The sequence below is a fragment of the Manis pentadactyla genome, chromosome 6, assembly GCF_030020395.1.
Source record: "Manis pentadactyla isolate mManPen7 chromosome 6, mManPen7.hap1, whole genome shotgun sequence".
NCBI classification, from domain to species: Eukaryota; Metazoa; Chordata; class Mammalia; order Pholidota; family Manidae; genus Manis; species Manis pentadactyla.
In genome coordinates this window covers 103,408,321-103,424,285 of record NC_080024.1, presented here as the reverse complement: position 1 = coordinate 103,424,285, position 15,965 = coordinate 103,408,321, and the positions used below count along the sequence as shown (strand labels likewise).

The following is a 15,965-nucleotide window of genomic DNA, read 5'->3' as shown; positions in this document are numbered from 1 at the left end:
GAAACACTTTCCGTGTTACATATGATAATTAGTAGACATGGAATTCAGTACAGTATTCTCCCCTTATCTGTGGGAGGATATGTTCCAGTGGATGTTTGGAACTGTGGATAGTATGGAACCCTATATATACTGTTTTTCCTATATTTACAGACTTATGATAAAGTTTAATTTATAAATTGGGCACAGTAAGAAACGAAGAACAACCAATAATAGAACAATTATAGCAATATACTGTAAAGAAAAGTTACATGATCACTGTCTCAAAATATCTTATTGTACTGTATTCACCCCTCTTGTGATGACGTGAGATGATAAAATATCTACATGAGGAGATGAAGTGAGGTGAATGCATAGGCACTGTGACGTAGCCTTAGGCATGTATCAGTCTTCTGATGCTAGGTCAGGAGGAGATTATCTACTTCTGGATGGTGGTTGACAGTAAGTAACTAAAACCACAGATAAGGGGGACTACTGTATGTACTAATCACTTACTCAGAGCATTTTACAGTGTTGAAAGAAATGGGAAAACAAAACGTATGATGATTATGCTTCATTAACCCAGAAGTCACATTTTGTTTTCTTTTGACTATAGGAACAGTTTTGATCAAAAGTAACAGTGGTCAGTTGATGTTGGTGTCTCCTCAGCAAGCTGTGACACGATCCGAGACCACAAGTAACATCACTTCAAGGCCAGCCATACCAACAACTACTCAAACACTCAAAATCTGTACGCTGCCGGTAATACACCTTAAAGTTTCTTTCATCCTTCTTAATTTTCCAGCTGTTATCTTCATATACATGTATATATGTTTGTCATTAAAAATAATAGGAGAAATGATTCTGTTCACCTTAATTCTGTTAGCTTCATTTTTGAATTAAGCTACATTCTTGGAATATGTTCATTTAATCCAGATGATTGGTTTTGTCATTTGGTAATTACAAAAATAGAAAGCTCAGTCTTTATGCTCAAAGATTTTGTAGTCCTCAAGGGAATGTTCAAAGGGCTATTTGCAACTCTAAATGGAAAGAGAATAACCAGTCTGTTTCAATTTTAATTTATGGTAAGATATTAATGCTATGGTTTATAATATTCATTTTTATCCATACCTTACAGAAATTACTGTTAAAAAAATTCAGAAGTCTGCTGTAGTATTTCATTAATTTGGCTGTGTTAGAAAATGATGTATTTTACATACATGATAATATTTCTAGGTAACTGAAAGTTATCTTATGTGCCAGAGTTAAAAAAATGTTTTTATCGGCATCTTTGGTTAACCAGAAAATGCTGAAGGTAGTATAGCACTTTCTTGATGAGCCAGGCTCATTCATCTTAATGAAAGACTATATTGTATTTTGTGGTATAACCTCCTCTCCCAGTTATCCCAACCACCTCCGCCCCCTGGTTTTGTACCCTCCTAATTTGATTTTAGTTTTTCAACCAGTCATTTTCTGTTCTGCTGTATCTGCCAATGTAGCTGCTCTTTCCTCTTCTAGTTATTTTGCTTTAGCTAACTGCTATGGGTTGAGAAGATAGGTTAGTAGAAGGATTTTGTTTATAATTGGATATTAAATAAGAAGCTGTGTTTTCTGTATTAACCAAAGAGTAAAGTTCAATATTTCAGTGCTGAAATACTGTGATATTCATTTGTTTAATTAGTTGCCTCTTTATGAATATGAAACGAGTGTCATCTGGCCAGTGGACCATTTAGGTTCATAGTAGATAGTGGGTAAAAATCCCAAAGGTCATAAAGCCAGTTGTAACAAAGAACTTTACTTTCTTTGTAAACACTTAGTAAAGTGTTCTAATGTTTTGCTGTAGTACTAACTAATATTAAATTACTAATGCTGATGACTCTGTATTATCTCCCCCAACCGCAGAATTCTAGTTCACAGTTAATCAACAAAGTGACAGCGGGACCTGTTAAAAAACTGACCCAAGTAGGAACCACCGTGGTGGCCACTGTGCCAGAGCTTTCCTCAGCACAAGTAAGTGGCGGCTGACTTGTGGGCCTGGGTGCACTGCCGGTTCTTTCATCTTTCCTCATTATGTAGCTATTTCCTGCCAGATGTTGAGTTGCTGACCTTCTGACACTGAAGTTGCAATTCAGTGATGTATGATGACACTTAGCAATCTGCGGAGGTGTGGGAAACACAGGTAAACATGGTGTAGAGTCTCGGAGTATTGGTTTTACTTAGATGTATTAAATTAATACAAATGCATTTAATAGCCATATGTCACAGTGCCTAGAAGCAGGTGCTGGGATAGAATTTTGCCATATGGAATGTTTATTAGGGATCAATACCAGTGGAAGGACGGTGAGTGAGTTCAGACTAGAGGTAGATCCAGTAAAGCCTCAGCCAGCCTCGTAGAGAACTTTGGAGCAAATATGGTCTGTCAGAGTTGTTCCACTGTGTGCCACATGATCTGCTGGGCCCTAATTATCCCCTCTGTGATCAGTCGTTGGACATAGACTTTCTGGGGATAGTTGTGCTCTTGGGCAAGGTAATTCTCTGTAGCTGAGGCAAACCCTGAAGGAACTGATAATTGAATGTCTAATAGCATTCCCAACAGCCAAGACAGTGGAAATCTCTCCTTGTGATGGTGTATCTCAGTCTATTCCTTGCATTGCTGGGATCTACTTCCTCATACATGTTGGAGACCAGCTCTTCTGGGATTCCAGTGGATTTATTCCTTGGGGAAACAAGGAAGAGGTGGTTAGTAGGGTGTATTACAGTCCTTACAGCTGCATCCGTAAGGCCTTCTCTATTCATTCTTGATTCTTCTCACCCTTATCTCCCAACTCAGTTCGTCTTTGTAGCTTAACTAGTAGTGTGACCAGACCATCATACCAGTGGGATCTGAGGTCCTAATCATTATGTTCTTTTGAGGAAAGAGTTGCTGCATTTGTCCATTTATCACAATTGGCAAGGAAATACCAAGAGATACTTAGGTGGATTTACCACACACACCTCTTGGCCTCCATTGTACCTATTCCAATGTCAGGTCAGTTGCGCCTGTCATGATAATGGCTCTTCTTTTTTCTACTGGTCCCTTGACACAAGAAATCTGAAGTCTGAAGTGCCCAAGAGGCAGCCACAGAGTCTAGATTATAGGGACTTTGTTATGTCCTTTGGTCAAAGTGTGCTCCCTGTGAGGAGAAATGGGGAGCAGCATCCCCCAGCAGTTGTTTGGGCTGATGATAAATAGATCCGCTCATCTTTTTACTCATATATATCTTAGTTCATCATGTATTTGTCCTGTTGGGGACATAGTATTATGTAGAACTTTTTGATTCAGTGAGTACATTGAATCTGGAGGGTGGAGGATGAAGTTCCATCTTCAGAGAGTATTGGTCCTGAGTCTGCACTTCACCGGCACTCCTAGGCCCACAGCTTCTGGGGCATGCCACGTGTGATGCGGTCTGTGAGTTCCATGGTCTTGGGATCACTGTTGCACTTCCTATGCTGTGTAAAGAATGTATCTTGTACCATGTTATGTCATAGCCCATGCTGTAGATTAAACCCTCTGATCAAATCCTCAGTGGTAGGCTAAAGATAGGGTCATCAAACAATAAGGTTGATAATATTATGTGTCCACTTTGTGGGTTAAAGCATTTCAGTTTTAGGCATTTCTTGGAAATAAGGGTTCTAGAACTTAGCAATGAGAGAAGATAGAACTCTTTGCACTTGGCCATTTGACTATAAAGACAAATGTGTATATTAAGAAATTTTGAAAGTATTTACTTATTAATAGATACCTTATTTGTTTAAAATGTCTTGGAATGTGGTAATGGTCTGGTAAACATAACAATGGAACTAGTTTGCAATTTTTGTTTTATGTTGTATTTGATGATGAAGACATAACTTGGCCCATTGTTTGGTATCTATTGTGCAAATGATTGGATTTAGAATTAGTATTTCTAATTAAATATGAATAAACCCAAAGTGATTGTTCTTTCGGACAGGTATAGAAAACAACTCTCCTTGAAATGCAATTTGGTTTGCTAAATGTGAATACTTCTATTTTGCTGGCTCTATCTGTATGATTTTCATGAATTTATGTCACATATTCCCCAGCTCTTTCCTCTCCTGTTCCCCAGGCTGGCCTACCCAATACTAGTGCAGTCTTGCAGAACATGAAAATACCATTGGCTGGTCTAGAATCTGAGAGTCATGACTGAGCTTAAGACGGTCCATCCATTATTGCGGTGGGATTACTTAGATAAAGACCAGATTTGTGTACTTCTCCATACCTCTGAAGAGGTGGAATTGGCATGGACGGTGCGGGTATCTGCTAAGGTACAGGTAGTAGCTATATTAGAAAGAATTATGAAGGATGGATTTTGTACTGAAGACAATAAAATATTGAAAAGGAAAATAGAAATGCCTAAGTGTTCCTTCTGCTCTGAGCCTACCTGTCATTGGGCCTTATTTTGCTCCAAGAGAGGGATAATACTGCCCCTGGGAGCCCCTTCCATTAGTCCTAAAAGGTAATCATAATTATTAGGCAGAATTCCAGATAACAGTCTTAAATATAGTAGTATGAAAATTTAATGCAAGGGTATAAAGTAGACTCACTGAAGAAAGAGTATTGTAATTATTTACTGTACATAAACCTAAAGAGGTTTATTAGAAAATCTCCAAAAGGATTCAGAGGAAACTGCACAGTTGTTGTCCTTGGGCAGCAGTGCTAAGGAAAGGAATGGGGAAGAAACTCCATTTTCATTGTTACTTTTGAGATCCATTTATATTTCTGAGAATTGTACTAACTTACGTGCAGTTTTTGATTTCACCATTTTTGCTTAACATTTCATCATTAGTTCTAGTCTTCACCATTAATCAGTGTTTTTAATTTCTTCTCATTTTTACCCTCAAAATATTCTTGTTCAATATATGCTTCAGTCTTTCTAAAGTGGGAAATTTTGGTGTAAGTTTTAATTCACTTATTTTGATTGTTAGATAAGGAAATTATCTTGAAGGTGATAGCAATCTGACCTTTCTGTGTTCTCTGCCTGCGGAACACAAGTGTTTGAATTAAAATGGTACAATGTTCAGTTTTCTGTATGAATTGTAAATACCGTTCTCTCCCCCACTTTTCAACTTTACTCATGTTCTGTAACTTGTAGTATTTGTCTGTAAATTGAGATTGTTGCTCTATGTCAATTTTGTTGTTTATTACCCGACTTGTGATTTTTTGTATTAAACTTTTTATCCTGCAGGTGGAGCTGTGATCACACTTCATTTCAAAAGAGCGTGGAAGAAAACAACCAAAATTCTTTCAGTGTGAAAATAACACATTTTGTAGTATTTGTTATGCTTACTCAAAGAGTCTAATTAAACTTAGTCTAATAGCTAAAAGCTTTTCTGACTATAAGATGATCAGTAGATATTTCTGAGTTATATTTGAGAAACACAAAATTAGAGAACAAGAAATTCTATATTTTCATATTCAGACATACTATTTCAAACACTTTTTGGAGTTGTATTAATAATATTTTGTGAGGAACTGTGCTCAGCACTGTTTTTCACAAACAGTGGTGCTTTTTTTTTACAGACAGTAATGAGAAGGTTAGGAGGATCAAGTCACATGTCTGAAATCAGTCAGTAGGTGTCAGTGAAAAAAGTAGGTAGGTAGGGTGAGAATGAAACACAGATCTACTGATTAACAGAGTATATATAACATAAAAGCAAAGATGTCAAGATCTACTTGTACTCTGAAAAGCATGAAGTGAGGCCCTACTAGGGTCCATATCATAGTGATACGTCTCTCAATGTGTACTATTTTTAATTTCAGTCTGTGGCAGTGCCAACCAATGTTGTCACAGTTACTCCGGTAAAGCCGTTGACTACTGTAACTACCCTAAAGCCTTCGAGTCTGGGAGCATCACCTGCTCCCTCAAATGAGCCCGATCTCAAGGCAGAGGACTTGGCAGCCTCTCAGACTGACCTTTCTCCAGTAAGCTCTCACTTAGACTTTACATGAATACAGCTCTTTACAAATTTTCTTGAATTTTACTTCCTAGCTAACTTTTGTGTGTGTTTGTATTTCTATATTTAGACGATGCTAGAAAATGTGAAGAAATGTAAGAACTTCCTTGCAATGTTAATAAAACTAGCATGTAGTGGATCACAGTCCCCAGAAATGGGACAGAATGTGAAGAAGCTGGTGGAACAGCTTTTGGTAAGTTAGTACTATAAAATCTTGAAAGCTCTGTAAGAATACACAGAACATGTTTAAAATGGGAAATATTTTTAAATGAGGTTGATTTTAAATGAATTTTTTGATAAAGTTTGCTTTTGCTTTTAGTAAGCTTTGTAATGATTATAAATTTTAGAATAAATAAATAGAATGTATATTACCTTCTGGATGCCAGTCCTGCTTCCCTTAGTCTAAAAAGGGCCTTGGTGAGGAAGTTGACTATATGGTCAAATAAAAAGTTGTTATTAGAATTGTAAATACCAGAAAGCTAGGCTATCAACAGATAATGAAATTCAGTTTTGTATGTCCAGGCAACAAACTTGGGGGCATGTAGAAGTAAGTTAACCTTCTTAGATCTCATTTTCCTCCTCCTCTATAAGAGAGGAGAGTAAATGCTATGATCTTTGAGGTTATTATAGGCGCCAAGATGCTGTGTCCTATAGCCATCAAATTATACATCCTTGGTTTCTTACATCCTCTTTCAGGTAAAATGTTCAGATACATTAAAGTGGGTGAAGGTGGAAGTTAGCAAATATTGGTTGCATGTATATGCCTAAGACACACGGTGAGGCAGCAACAGAAAAATGTAATTTTTGGATTCTTTGAACTACTAAAATCTACAGATTCCTCAGACCACATAATGAGAAATTTTGTGTATTTCTTCATACAAGAATGATCACTTTTTCCTGACAGAAAATGTATATATTTCAAATAGTATACTGGAAAACAAGCACAGTTTATAAATATTAAAATACCTTCTTTACTACTTTTTTTATGCTACCTATAATTCATTACAAGTAGAGCACATTTGAAATGGTTTTCCATTTGTGAAAACTATTTTAGATATTTAAAATTATAAGTCATATAAATAAGTTTTTAACATCTTTTTGAAAGTAAACATTGATCTTTTGATCTATTTTCAAGGCATGATGGTTTTGAAAGGTAGTCTAGTAGCTTGTTTCTCTGAGATGGAATGAATACTCTATTCTAAATGGAGAAGCATGATGGAAAGGAAGATGTTAAAACATTAAAAATTTTAAGTACAAAGAATTTATGTTCATTTTGTGGACAGCTAGGAGCAGTCAGGAATTAATCAAATATCCCTTCTGGCTTTAGGTCTACTTAGCTTAAACAGCAAATAGCAATAATCAAACATTTTGATCTTACGATACCTTTATATTCTTAAAAATTGAGGATTCTCAAAGCCATTTTATTTTTGTGGTGTTTGGATTAAGAGTGAGAAAGTAAAAAAGAATTTTTTTTACTTATTTATTTTAAAATAACAATTAACACATCACATGTTAACATAAAAAACATTTAAATGAAAACTATAGTTTCCAAATCAAAAACATCAAGTGAAAAGAGTGCCATTGCTTTACATTTTTGCAAATCTCTTTATATTTGTCCCAGTAGAGAAGAGCCAGATTTTCTTACCTGCTTCTGCATTTCATCTGTTTTGTGGTATAAATTACTTTGATTGAACTATTTGGAGAATATTTGGTCCCATGCAGAGGTGGCTGGAAAAGTTAAGCATCTGAAGAGCTTTTCTCCAGCTAGTTGTGGACACTCTTCATGGCCCACGGGTTTGTCTTGTGCTCTGCCTGGGCCTTTCCCCTGTGTGTGATTTTTGTAACAGCATGCACTTGGTCATCGGGAAAATAGTGGGAAAATAGAGCTACACAGATCCTCCAAATGTCAGATATGTTATTTAAGATAACAAAAAATCACACTTGTAATCTCACCAATAATGTCAGAAAATTCTTTAAATACCGGGAAGCTGTCAAATCAAGCTCAGGAGGAAAAACAAATTTTCCAAAATTTTAATTTTGGATTGAGAGCTCTAATTTTTGTCATTAGCAGCAAACACTGTCAGTTGTTTTCCTTACAGTGACAGGGGTGGTTTATTTCTTGTTTTGAGAAAATGTCTGTCAAATGCCCAAGTCTGAATAACCAGTTGGTTTGTTCTTTACAGTAAATGATAAAAAGGAGCTAGTTCAGCTAGAACTCAGCCACAAAGTACTTCCCTTGAGCATCTTAGGTTGGACTGCTCTTGTGTGTGGTTCCCATTTTTTCACACATAATATTAAAGATGTGTCTACTGGAAGGGGGCTGTGTAGTGAAGTTAATTTTTACTGCTTTGCTGAGGACATTTAAAAATGAAACTGGCTCTAGTTTTTGTTTTTTACAAAAAATTACAAGTGCATTACAAGGTAGTATGATGACAACAATTCCACTTTGTCAGTGTTGTCCTTTTTGTCAGCGGTTTTACCCATTATTGCATTTGTACTGTAAGTGCAAATCTTAGCACAGTGAAAAAGGCTGAAACAAAATCAGTATTAATGTGAAAATAATTTAGACCACATAGACCCCTGAAATGCTTAGAGTTCCAAGCAGTATGGAAGGTTTCCTGTCTATTATTATGGCCCTGTAATAGCATTCTGAAAATACAATCTACTATTGGTTAAGCTAATTTAAAAATTGAAAAAGTAAAACAAAAAGATCCAAGGCCTCCAAACTGAATGACGCCCTATTCCCTACACTGAGAAATTTAGGACTGCTGTGTCTTCATTTCTTAATTGTTATTAATAGACTAAATACTATCACCTTACTCAGTCAGCTAGCTCTTCTCTTACTTTGCTTACTAGAATCTTAAAAAAAAAAGACTTATCCTCCCATTGTATTCTATATGAACAGATTATCTCTGTTTATTCATGTTACAGGTGATGTGGAAAAAAAAGGGAAAAAAGGTCCCATTTAATGGTGGACTTCATCACTGTTCAAAGCTTGCTATGTCTGTAATCATGAGTTACACACTTCTTCTCTTTTAAAATATTTGTAGACCTAAAAGTGTTTTTCTTTCTCTATTCCTCAGGATGCAAAAATTGAAGCAGAAGAATTTACCAGGCAACTGTACATTGAGCTCAAGTCTTCACCTCAGCCTCACCTCGTTCCTTTTCTTAAGGTAGAGTCCTGTGATTATTTGGATTAAATTACTTTAAATAACTGAAAGAAAAATTAAAGACCTGACTATTTCAATATGACAGCATTTTAATGTGAGAATACCAACAATAGGAGAAACCTCTCATAGCTGTTTTAATCTACAAAGCACGATCCTAGTCCATATTCTAGGATCGGAATTTGGATTGGAACATATTGGGAAAACAGAAGTAACATCTCATTCATGAGCATAACTTAATGATTATATTGTTTAATGTTTGTGTCCTCAAAGATTCTTGACTTTTTATTTTTTTAAATAGGGTCCTAATGACAACTTTCTCCTAATGACTCATATCCTCTTAGAAATAATAAACCACATAAGTGCCAAATTTAGTGGGAAAGCTGTTATTTTTTAAAAATTAATTTATATTGTTAGTATGCATACTCATCTAAGATCTACTGAATTACATAGAATTTTGATGGAGAACAATCTTTGTTAACAAGAGCTTGATTTGGCAGACTAAAAATATGCAGTTATATATTATATCATGTATTATATGTTACATATGTATATGTGTACATATATATATATGTGTGTGCATGTACCTTTTGGATACTCAGAAGCTGAAAAGGAGTCAAAATTTATGAAGTCATTAAAGACCTGGGATTATAGTGAACCAGATACTCATCCCATAAATTTTGAAATAATGGAATAAAGAGTTGCCTGTAGAAAAATATGACTTATTTGTCTGGGGAGATGAAAGAGGCTTCATAGTGGAAGACTCCTTTTGACTGCCTCATGAAAGAAGAGTGGGAAAGAAGGTGGGACACCACACTTTAAGAAGGATATTAAAATAGTGGGAACTGCCCTCAGGAGGGTGCCAGTTGTGTCATACAAAGTGTACCTGAAGAAACTGAGAATGTTTTAGCCAGAGAAGACTTGGTCTGGGGAAAGGAGGGTTAAAGGGTCAGCCCAGTGGGTACTATCAAATGACTAGTGCCCTGTTTGTGGAAGAGCCCCTTGACCGAGAAATTAGAGGCAGTTCTTCCTTGGATCCCTTTCTGGGCAGAGTTTCTGTGAGCTATAGGTGCTACACAGGACGTTGTCAACTTGTTTGAGATTGTATTTCATACTCACTGGAGACACTGGGACAGAAAGAGGGGTATTAGGAAGCACCTGCTATGTGTTTTATGCTTTGCTAGATACTTTCCTTTAATTTGCATTGTTTGCATTTAATTTTCTGTCAGTCTTTTGAGAATAGGTGCTAGATAGTACAGTATTTTACGAGAACACTGTTAAAATCGTCTGCTTTTGTTCAAACACATAGGTCCAGAATTTAGTCTATCTGACATTGCTAGGTAACATAACCGTTAAGTTGCCAACTATTACCGTGAAGTATTTGCACTTGTTGTCTGTTTTCTGAGTTCCTAGTAGTCCTTACACTTTGTTCTTGAGGATTTTTTTTTTTTCTCATCCTTGAGAGCTTTTGGGAGTTAGGATGGTGCATAGAAATGCAGAATTCAACATTTAAGCTTAACTCTGGCTGTGTGATCAAGAGATAATTCAGACATACATTTTGTGTTGTTGTCTCTCTGCATCCTATTACTTTAACATTTCTTTCCAATTTGTTTTTCTCAGGAAAACAAATTTTTTCCCCTTACCTTAGATTTGTAGCTTTAATCTAATTAATCAGATCACCTCATTTGTTCATGTATTGTCAAAGCAGCTTGTTTTCTACCATTTTTTAAATCTGGAAAAAGGTTATGAGAGACTTTCCGCTTCTTACTTTCCTTAGTTACTATTTATATAATAGTTGAAACCATCTGCAGATGAGAATATTCTCAATTGTTTTTAGTTTTAAAAAAAGTAAAGAAAATAACTGTAAGGAAAGGTAGTCTGACTGAAAGTGTCACAACAAGGAGATCTTCCCAAAGATCCCATACATTTGCTGACAGATAACCTACTTTCTACCTGCTTTTTCATGTTTTTTTCTTACCCAGAAACAAAAACAAAAACCCACCAGGATGAAAAGGCAGAACTATCTACTTTTCAGTTTGAACTGTCTTTACACTCTCAGCAGGATACAAAGATAGACACCAATTTAAAATCCAGTCAGAAAATATTGTAGCTCAATTAAAAGAAATTGAACTTGTTTGTACTAACTTTATTTGATGTAAAGATAATTTCTATCCAAAGTTTGAAAGTTACTTAGCAAAACTTTTTTTTTTAGATTCTGCTTTTATATAAACAAACTTACAGAAACTGAAGTTATTAGTGATCTAGTATGGGGTTTAGATGAATGCAAACAAGGATGATATACAGTGTTTATTGTACCAAATTAATATTGAGATATATAAAAAGTTTAATACTGAGAAAATAATTTTGTATTGAAAAACAGAGAACTTTTGGACTTTAAATTGTATTCCTGGATGTTGACAAGATATAAGTAAATGATACCAGATTTCCTCAACTGAAACACTTGAAATACTTTTGATTTATTTTATGCTGTAAAGATATGAAATACAAAGTAGCTAGTTTTACTGGTAGGTAATCGGTTTAGTCACCAGTGTTTTGTTCTTCTGCCCTTTCTAGAAAAGTGTGATTGCCTTACGACAACTTATACCCAACACCCAGAGCTTTATTCAGCAGTGTGTTCAGCGGACTTCCAGCGAGATGACCATTGCTAGCTGCACCGCAGCAGTAGCCGTTGCCCCTGTGCTGACAACCACGGTCTCCTCCATTCAGTCAGAGAAGCCCATCCTGGTTTCTGGAGCAGCAACGCCCACACTGAATTCACATGCTGGTCCTGTGAGAGCAAAACCTGGAGTTGCGACCCTTCATTCTGTTGGTCCAGCTGCTGTCCCTGGAGGAACGGCTGCTGGAACTGTTTTACTTCAGACTCCAAAACCACTTGTGACATCCATACAAAACACAGTGACGGCAGTGTCTCTGCAGCCTGAAAGGCCAGGTGTCCCAGGTGCAGCGGTAACTCTGGCGCTTCCGTCCGTAGCCTTTGCAGAAACCTCCACAGCAGCTGTGTGTCTCCCGTCGGTGAAACCCGCGGTCACTGCTGCCAGGACCGCATCTGACAAGCCTGTAGTTGGTGCTCCCATCCAGATGAAACTTGCACAGCTGGGCCCTATCCTTTCCCAACCAGCTGGTATTCCACAGGCAGTTAAAGTCAAACAGCTAGTGAGTAACATTTCATTTCTTCTTCAATTTCCTATTAGAATTTTAAACATTCAGGAAACTGGCAGCCTAGAAAAATGAACTGTGTTCCCTTGACCTAGTTAGACCAGTCATTGATGTTACACCACATCCGCTTTGTCCCTCCCCCTCTGTATATACACAAACACACACACAAATTTTTTCCTGACCATTTGAGAGTTAGTTGCAGAGATCATGACATTCCCCCTAAGTATTTTGTATCGCTTAAGGAAAAGGATTTTTTTTAAGCACAGCCATAGCATACTTACTGTCACACATGGGAAGTTATTATTAGTGTACTATTTTCCCAGTTGTCCCAACAATGGCCTTTATGCCTATTATTTTTCTGATGTTTCTAATAAAGAACTGCATATTACATTTACCTTCTCTTTAGGCTTCTTTAATTTTGAACAGCTCTGTAGTCTCATGGTTGCTCATTATGTTGTAATATTTTAAGAGTCCAGGCTAGTAATTTTGCAGAATGCCCTTTATTCTGTTTTGACTATTTCTTCAAGATGAGATGCAGATTCAATTATTTTTTTTAATTTTTTTATTTTGATATCATTAATGTAAAATTACTTGAACAACATTGTGGTTACTAGACTCCCCCCATTATCAGGTCCCCCCCACTTACGCCACTACAGTCACTGTCCATCAGCGTAGTAAGATGCTATAGAATCATTACTTGTCTTCTCTGTATACACTGCCTTTCCCATGCTCCCCCAACCCCCACATTATGTGTGCTAATCATAATGCCCCATTTTCCCCCTTATCCCTTCCTTCCCACCTACCCTCCCCAGTCCCTTTGCCTTTGGTAACTTAGTCCATTCTTGGGTTCTGTGAATCTGCTGCTGTTTTGTTCCTTCAGCTTTTCTTTGTTCTTACACTCCACAGATAAGTGAAATCACTTGGTACTTGCCTTTCTCTGCCTGGCTTATTTCACTGAGCATAATACTCTATAGCTCCATCCATGTTGTTGCAAATGGTAGGGTTTGTTTTCTTCTTATGGCTGAATAATATTCCATTGTGTATATGTACCACATCTTCTTTATCCATTCATCTATTGATGGACACTTAGGTTGCTTCCATTTCTTGGCTATTGTAAATAGTGCTGCGATAAACCTAGGAGGGCATGTGTCTTTTTCAAACTGGGCTGCTGCATTCTTAGGGTAAATTCCTAGGAGTGGAATTCCTGGGTCAAATGGTATTGTTATTTTGAGTTTTTTGAGGAACTTCCATACTGCTTTCCACATGATTGAACTAGTTTACATTCCCACCAGCAGTGTAGGAGGGTTCCCCTTTCTCCACAACCTCGTCAACATTTGTTGTTGTTTGTCTTTTGGATGTTGGCCATCCTAACTGGTGTGACGTGATATCTCATTGTGGTTTTAATTTACATTTCTCTGATGATTAGCGATGTGGAGCATCTTTTCTTGTGCCTGTTAGCCATCTGAATTTCTTTTGGAGAAGTGTCTGTTCAGTTCCTCTGTCCATTTTTTAATTGGCTTATTTGCTTTTTGTTTGTTGAGGTGTGTGAGCTCTTTATATATATAGTTTGGATGTCAAACCCTTATCAGATATGTCATTTATGAATATATTCTCCCATACTGTAGGATGTTTTTCTGTTCTACTGATGATATCCTTTGCTGTACAGAAGATTTTTAGTTTGATATAGTCCCACTTGTTCATTTTTGCTTTTGTTTCCCTTGCCTAGGGAGAGAAGTTCATAAAGAAGTTGCTCATGTTTATGTCCAAGAGATTTTTACCTATTTTTTTTTCTAAGAGTTTTATGGTTTCATGACTTACATTCAGGTCTTTGATCCATTTTGAGTTTACTTTTGTGTACAGGGTTAGACAATGATCCAGTTTCATTCTCTTACATGTAGCTGTCCAGTTTTGTCAACACCAGCTATTAAAGAGGCTGTCATTTCCCCATCGTATATCCATGGCTCCTTTATTGTATATTAATTGACCATATATGCTTGAGTTTATATCTGGACTCTCTATTTTGTTTCACTGGTCTGTGGGTCTGTTCTTGTGCCAGTACCAAATTGTCTTGATTACTGTAGTAGAGCTTGAAGTCAGGGAGCATAACTCCACCTGCTTTATTCTTCCTTCTCAGGATTGCTTTGGCTATTTGGGGTCTTTTGTCATTCCATATGAATTTTAGAACTATTTGCTCTAGTTCATTGAAGAATGCTATAGGTATTTTGATAGGAATTGCATCGAATCTGTAGATTGCTTTAGGCAGGATGACCATTTTGACAATATTAATTCTTCCTAGCCAAGAGCATGGGATGAATTTCCATTTCTTAGTGTCCTCTTTAATTTCTCTTAAGAGTGACCTGTAGTTTTCAGTGTATAGGTCTTTCACTTCCTTGGTTAGGTTTATTCCTAAGTATTTTATTCTTTTTGATGCAATTGTGAATGGAATTGTTTTCCTGATTTCTCTTTCTGCTAGTTCATTGTTAGTGTATAGGAAAGCAACAGATTTCTGTGTATTAATTTTGTATCCCGCAGCTTTGCTGAATTCAGATATTAGATCTAGTAGTTTTGGAGTGGATTCTTTAGGGTTTTTTATGTACAATATCATGTCATCTGCAAACAGGGACAGTTTGACTTCTTCCTTGCCTATCTGGATGCCTTTTATTTCTTTAGATTCAATATTTTTGTAGAGTTATTATATAGGTGATATTGTGGTGACAATTCTTGTAAAAATACGTGCCATGGGGAGAAGACGATTGTGAGGGGAGCAGGTGAGTAAGGACTTGTGTTTTTATCTAAACTCAGTAGTTTGGGAGGTTCTTTTAACTGTTTATCGATTAATGCTATCATTTATTCAAGACAAGTTTTATAGGAAGTCTGTGAAAATATTGTTAATCTGTGGGACGTAGTATGCACGGATTTAATTAAAAATCATGTCTCAGTAAACTTCTCCCCTACCTTACACCGTAGCAGAGCCAGCTGCTGTTTTGGTTGTTGGCAACTGCCCTTGTTCTCTTCTGCAAGCCTTGTATTACAGGCTGTGTTTTGAATCTCTGTTTTAGTTTATTCTGCTTGAAATAGTAAAATCTAGTTTAACTTCCTAGCCCTCTTTGTGTGATTAGGAGAAGAGGTTAGGATGTTTGGATGACTGTCTTTGAGGCAGAGGGCAGCTTTGGGCGTAAAATGAAAGGGCATAAAATGAAGATAGTTTGGACAGTAGTCAACTTGTGGGTAGGCAGGAAGGTAAGAAGTAATAGGCATTTCCTGGGCACTAATCTTTTTTCATTCCTTCTTTCTCTGGGGTGATTTTCAAATGGAGAAATCTATCTGCCTTGCAGAGTTTCTCTTGAGTGTCTGAGTTTAATCTCAGAAATGAAAACTTTTTAGAAGCTCTGATTCTTTTTTTTTTTTTTTTTTTTAATTTTGGTATCATTAATCTGCAATTACATGAAGAACATTATGGTTACTAGGCTCCCCCCATTACCAAGTCCCCCCCACATACCCCTTCACAGTCACTGTCCATCTGCGTAGTAAGATGCTGTAAAATCACTACTTGTCTTCTCTGTGTTGCGCAGCCCTCCCTGTGCCCCCCACGCACTATACATGCTAATCGTAATGCCCTCTTTCTTTTTCCCC

General features: G+C 36.7%; 1 protein-coding gene across 1 annotated transcript in view; it reads left to right on the top strand.

Moving 5' to 3' along the window:
* Window positions 1-15,965, top strand: part of TAF4B (TATA-box binding protein associated factor 4b) — a 117,198-nt gene that overhangs the window by 11,023 nt on the left and 90,210 nt on the right. Inside the window, exons 2-7 of the mRNA XM_036914257.2 lie at window positions 593-738; window positions 1,879-1,986; window positions 5,795-5,956; window positions 6,059-6,181; window positions 9,072-9,161; window positions 11,730-12,329. Of these exons, the coding sequence (XP_036770152.2) occupies window positions 593-738; window positions 1,879-1,986; window positions 5,795-5,956; window positions 6,059-6,181; window positions 9,072-9,161; window positions 11,730-12,329 (1,229 nt within the window). The remainder of the gene's footprint in view (window positions 1-592; window positions 739-1,878; window positions 1,987-5,794; window positions 5,957-6,058; window positions 6,182-9,071; window positions 9,162-11,729; window positions 12,330-15,965) is intronic.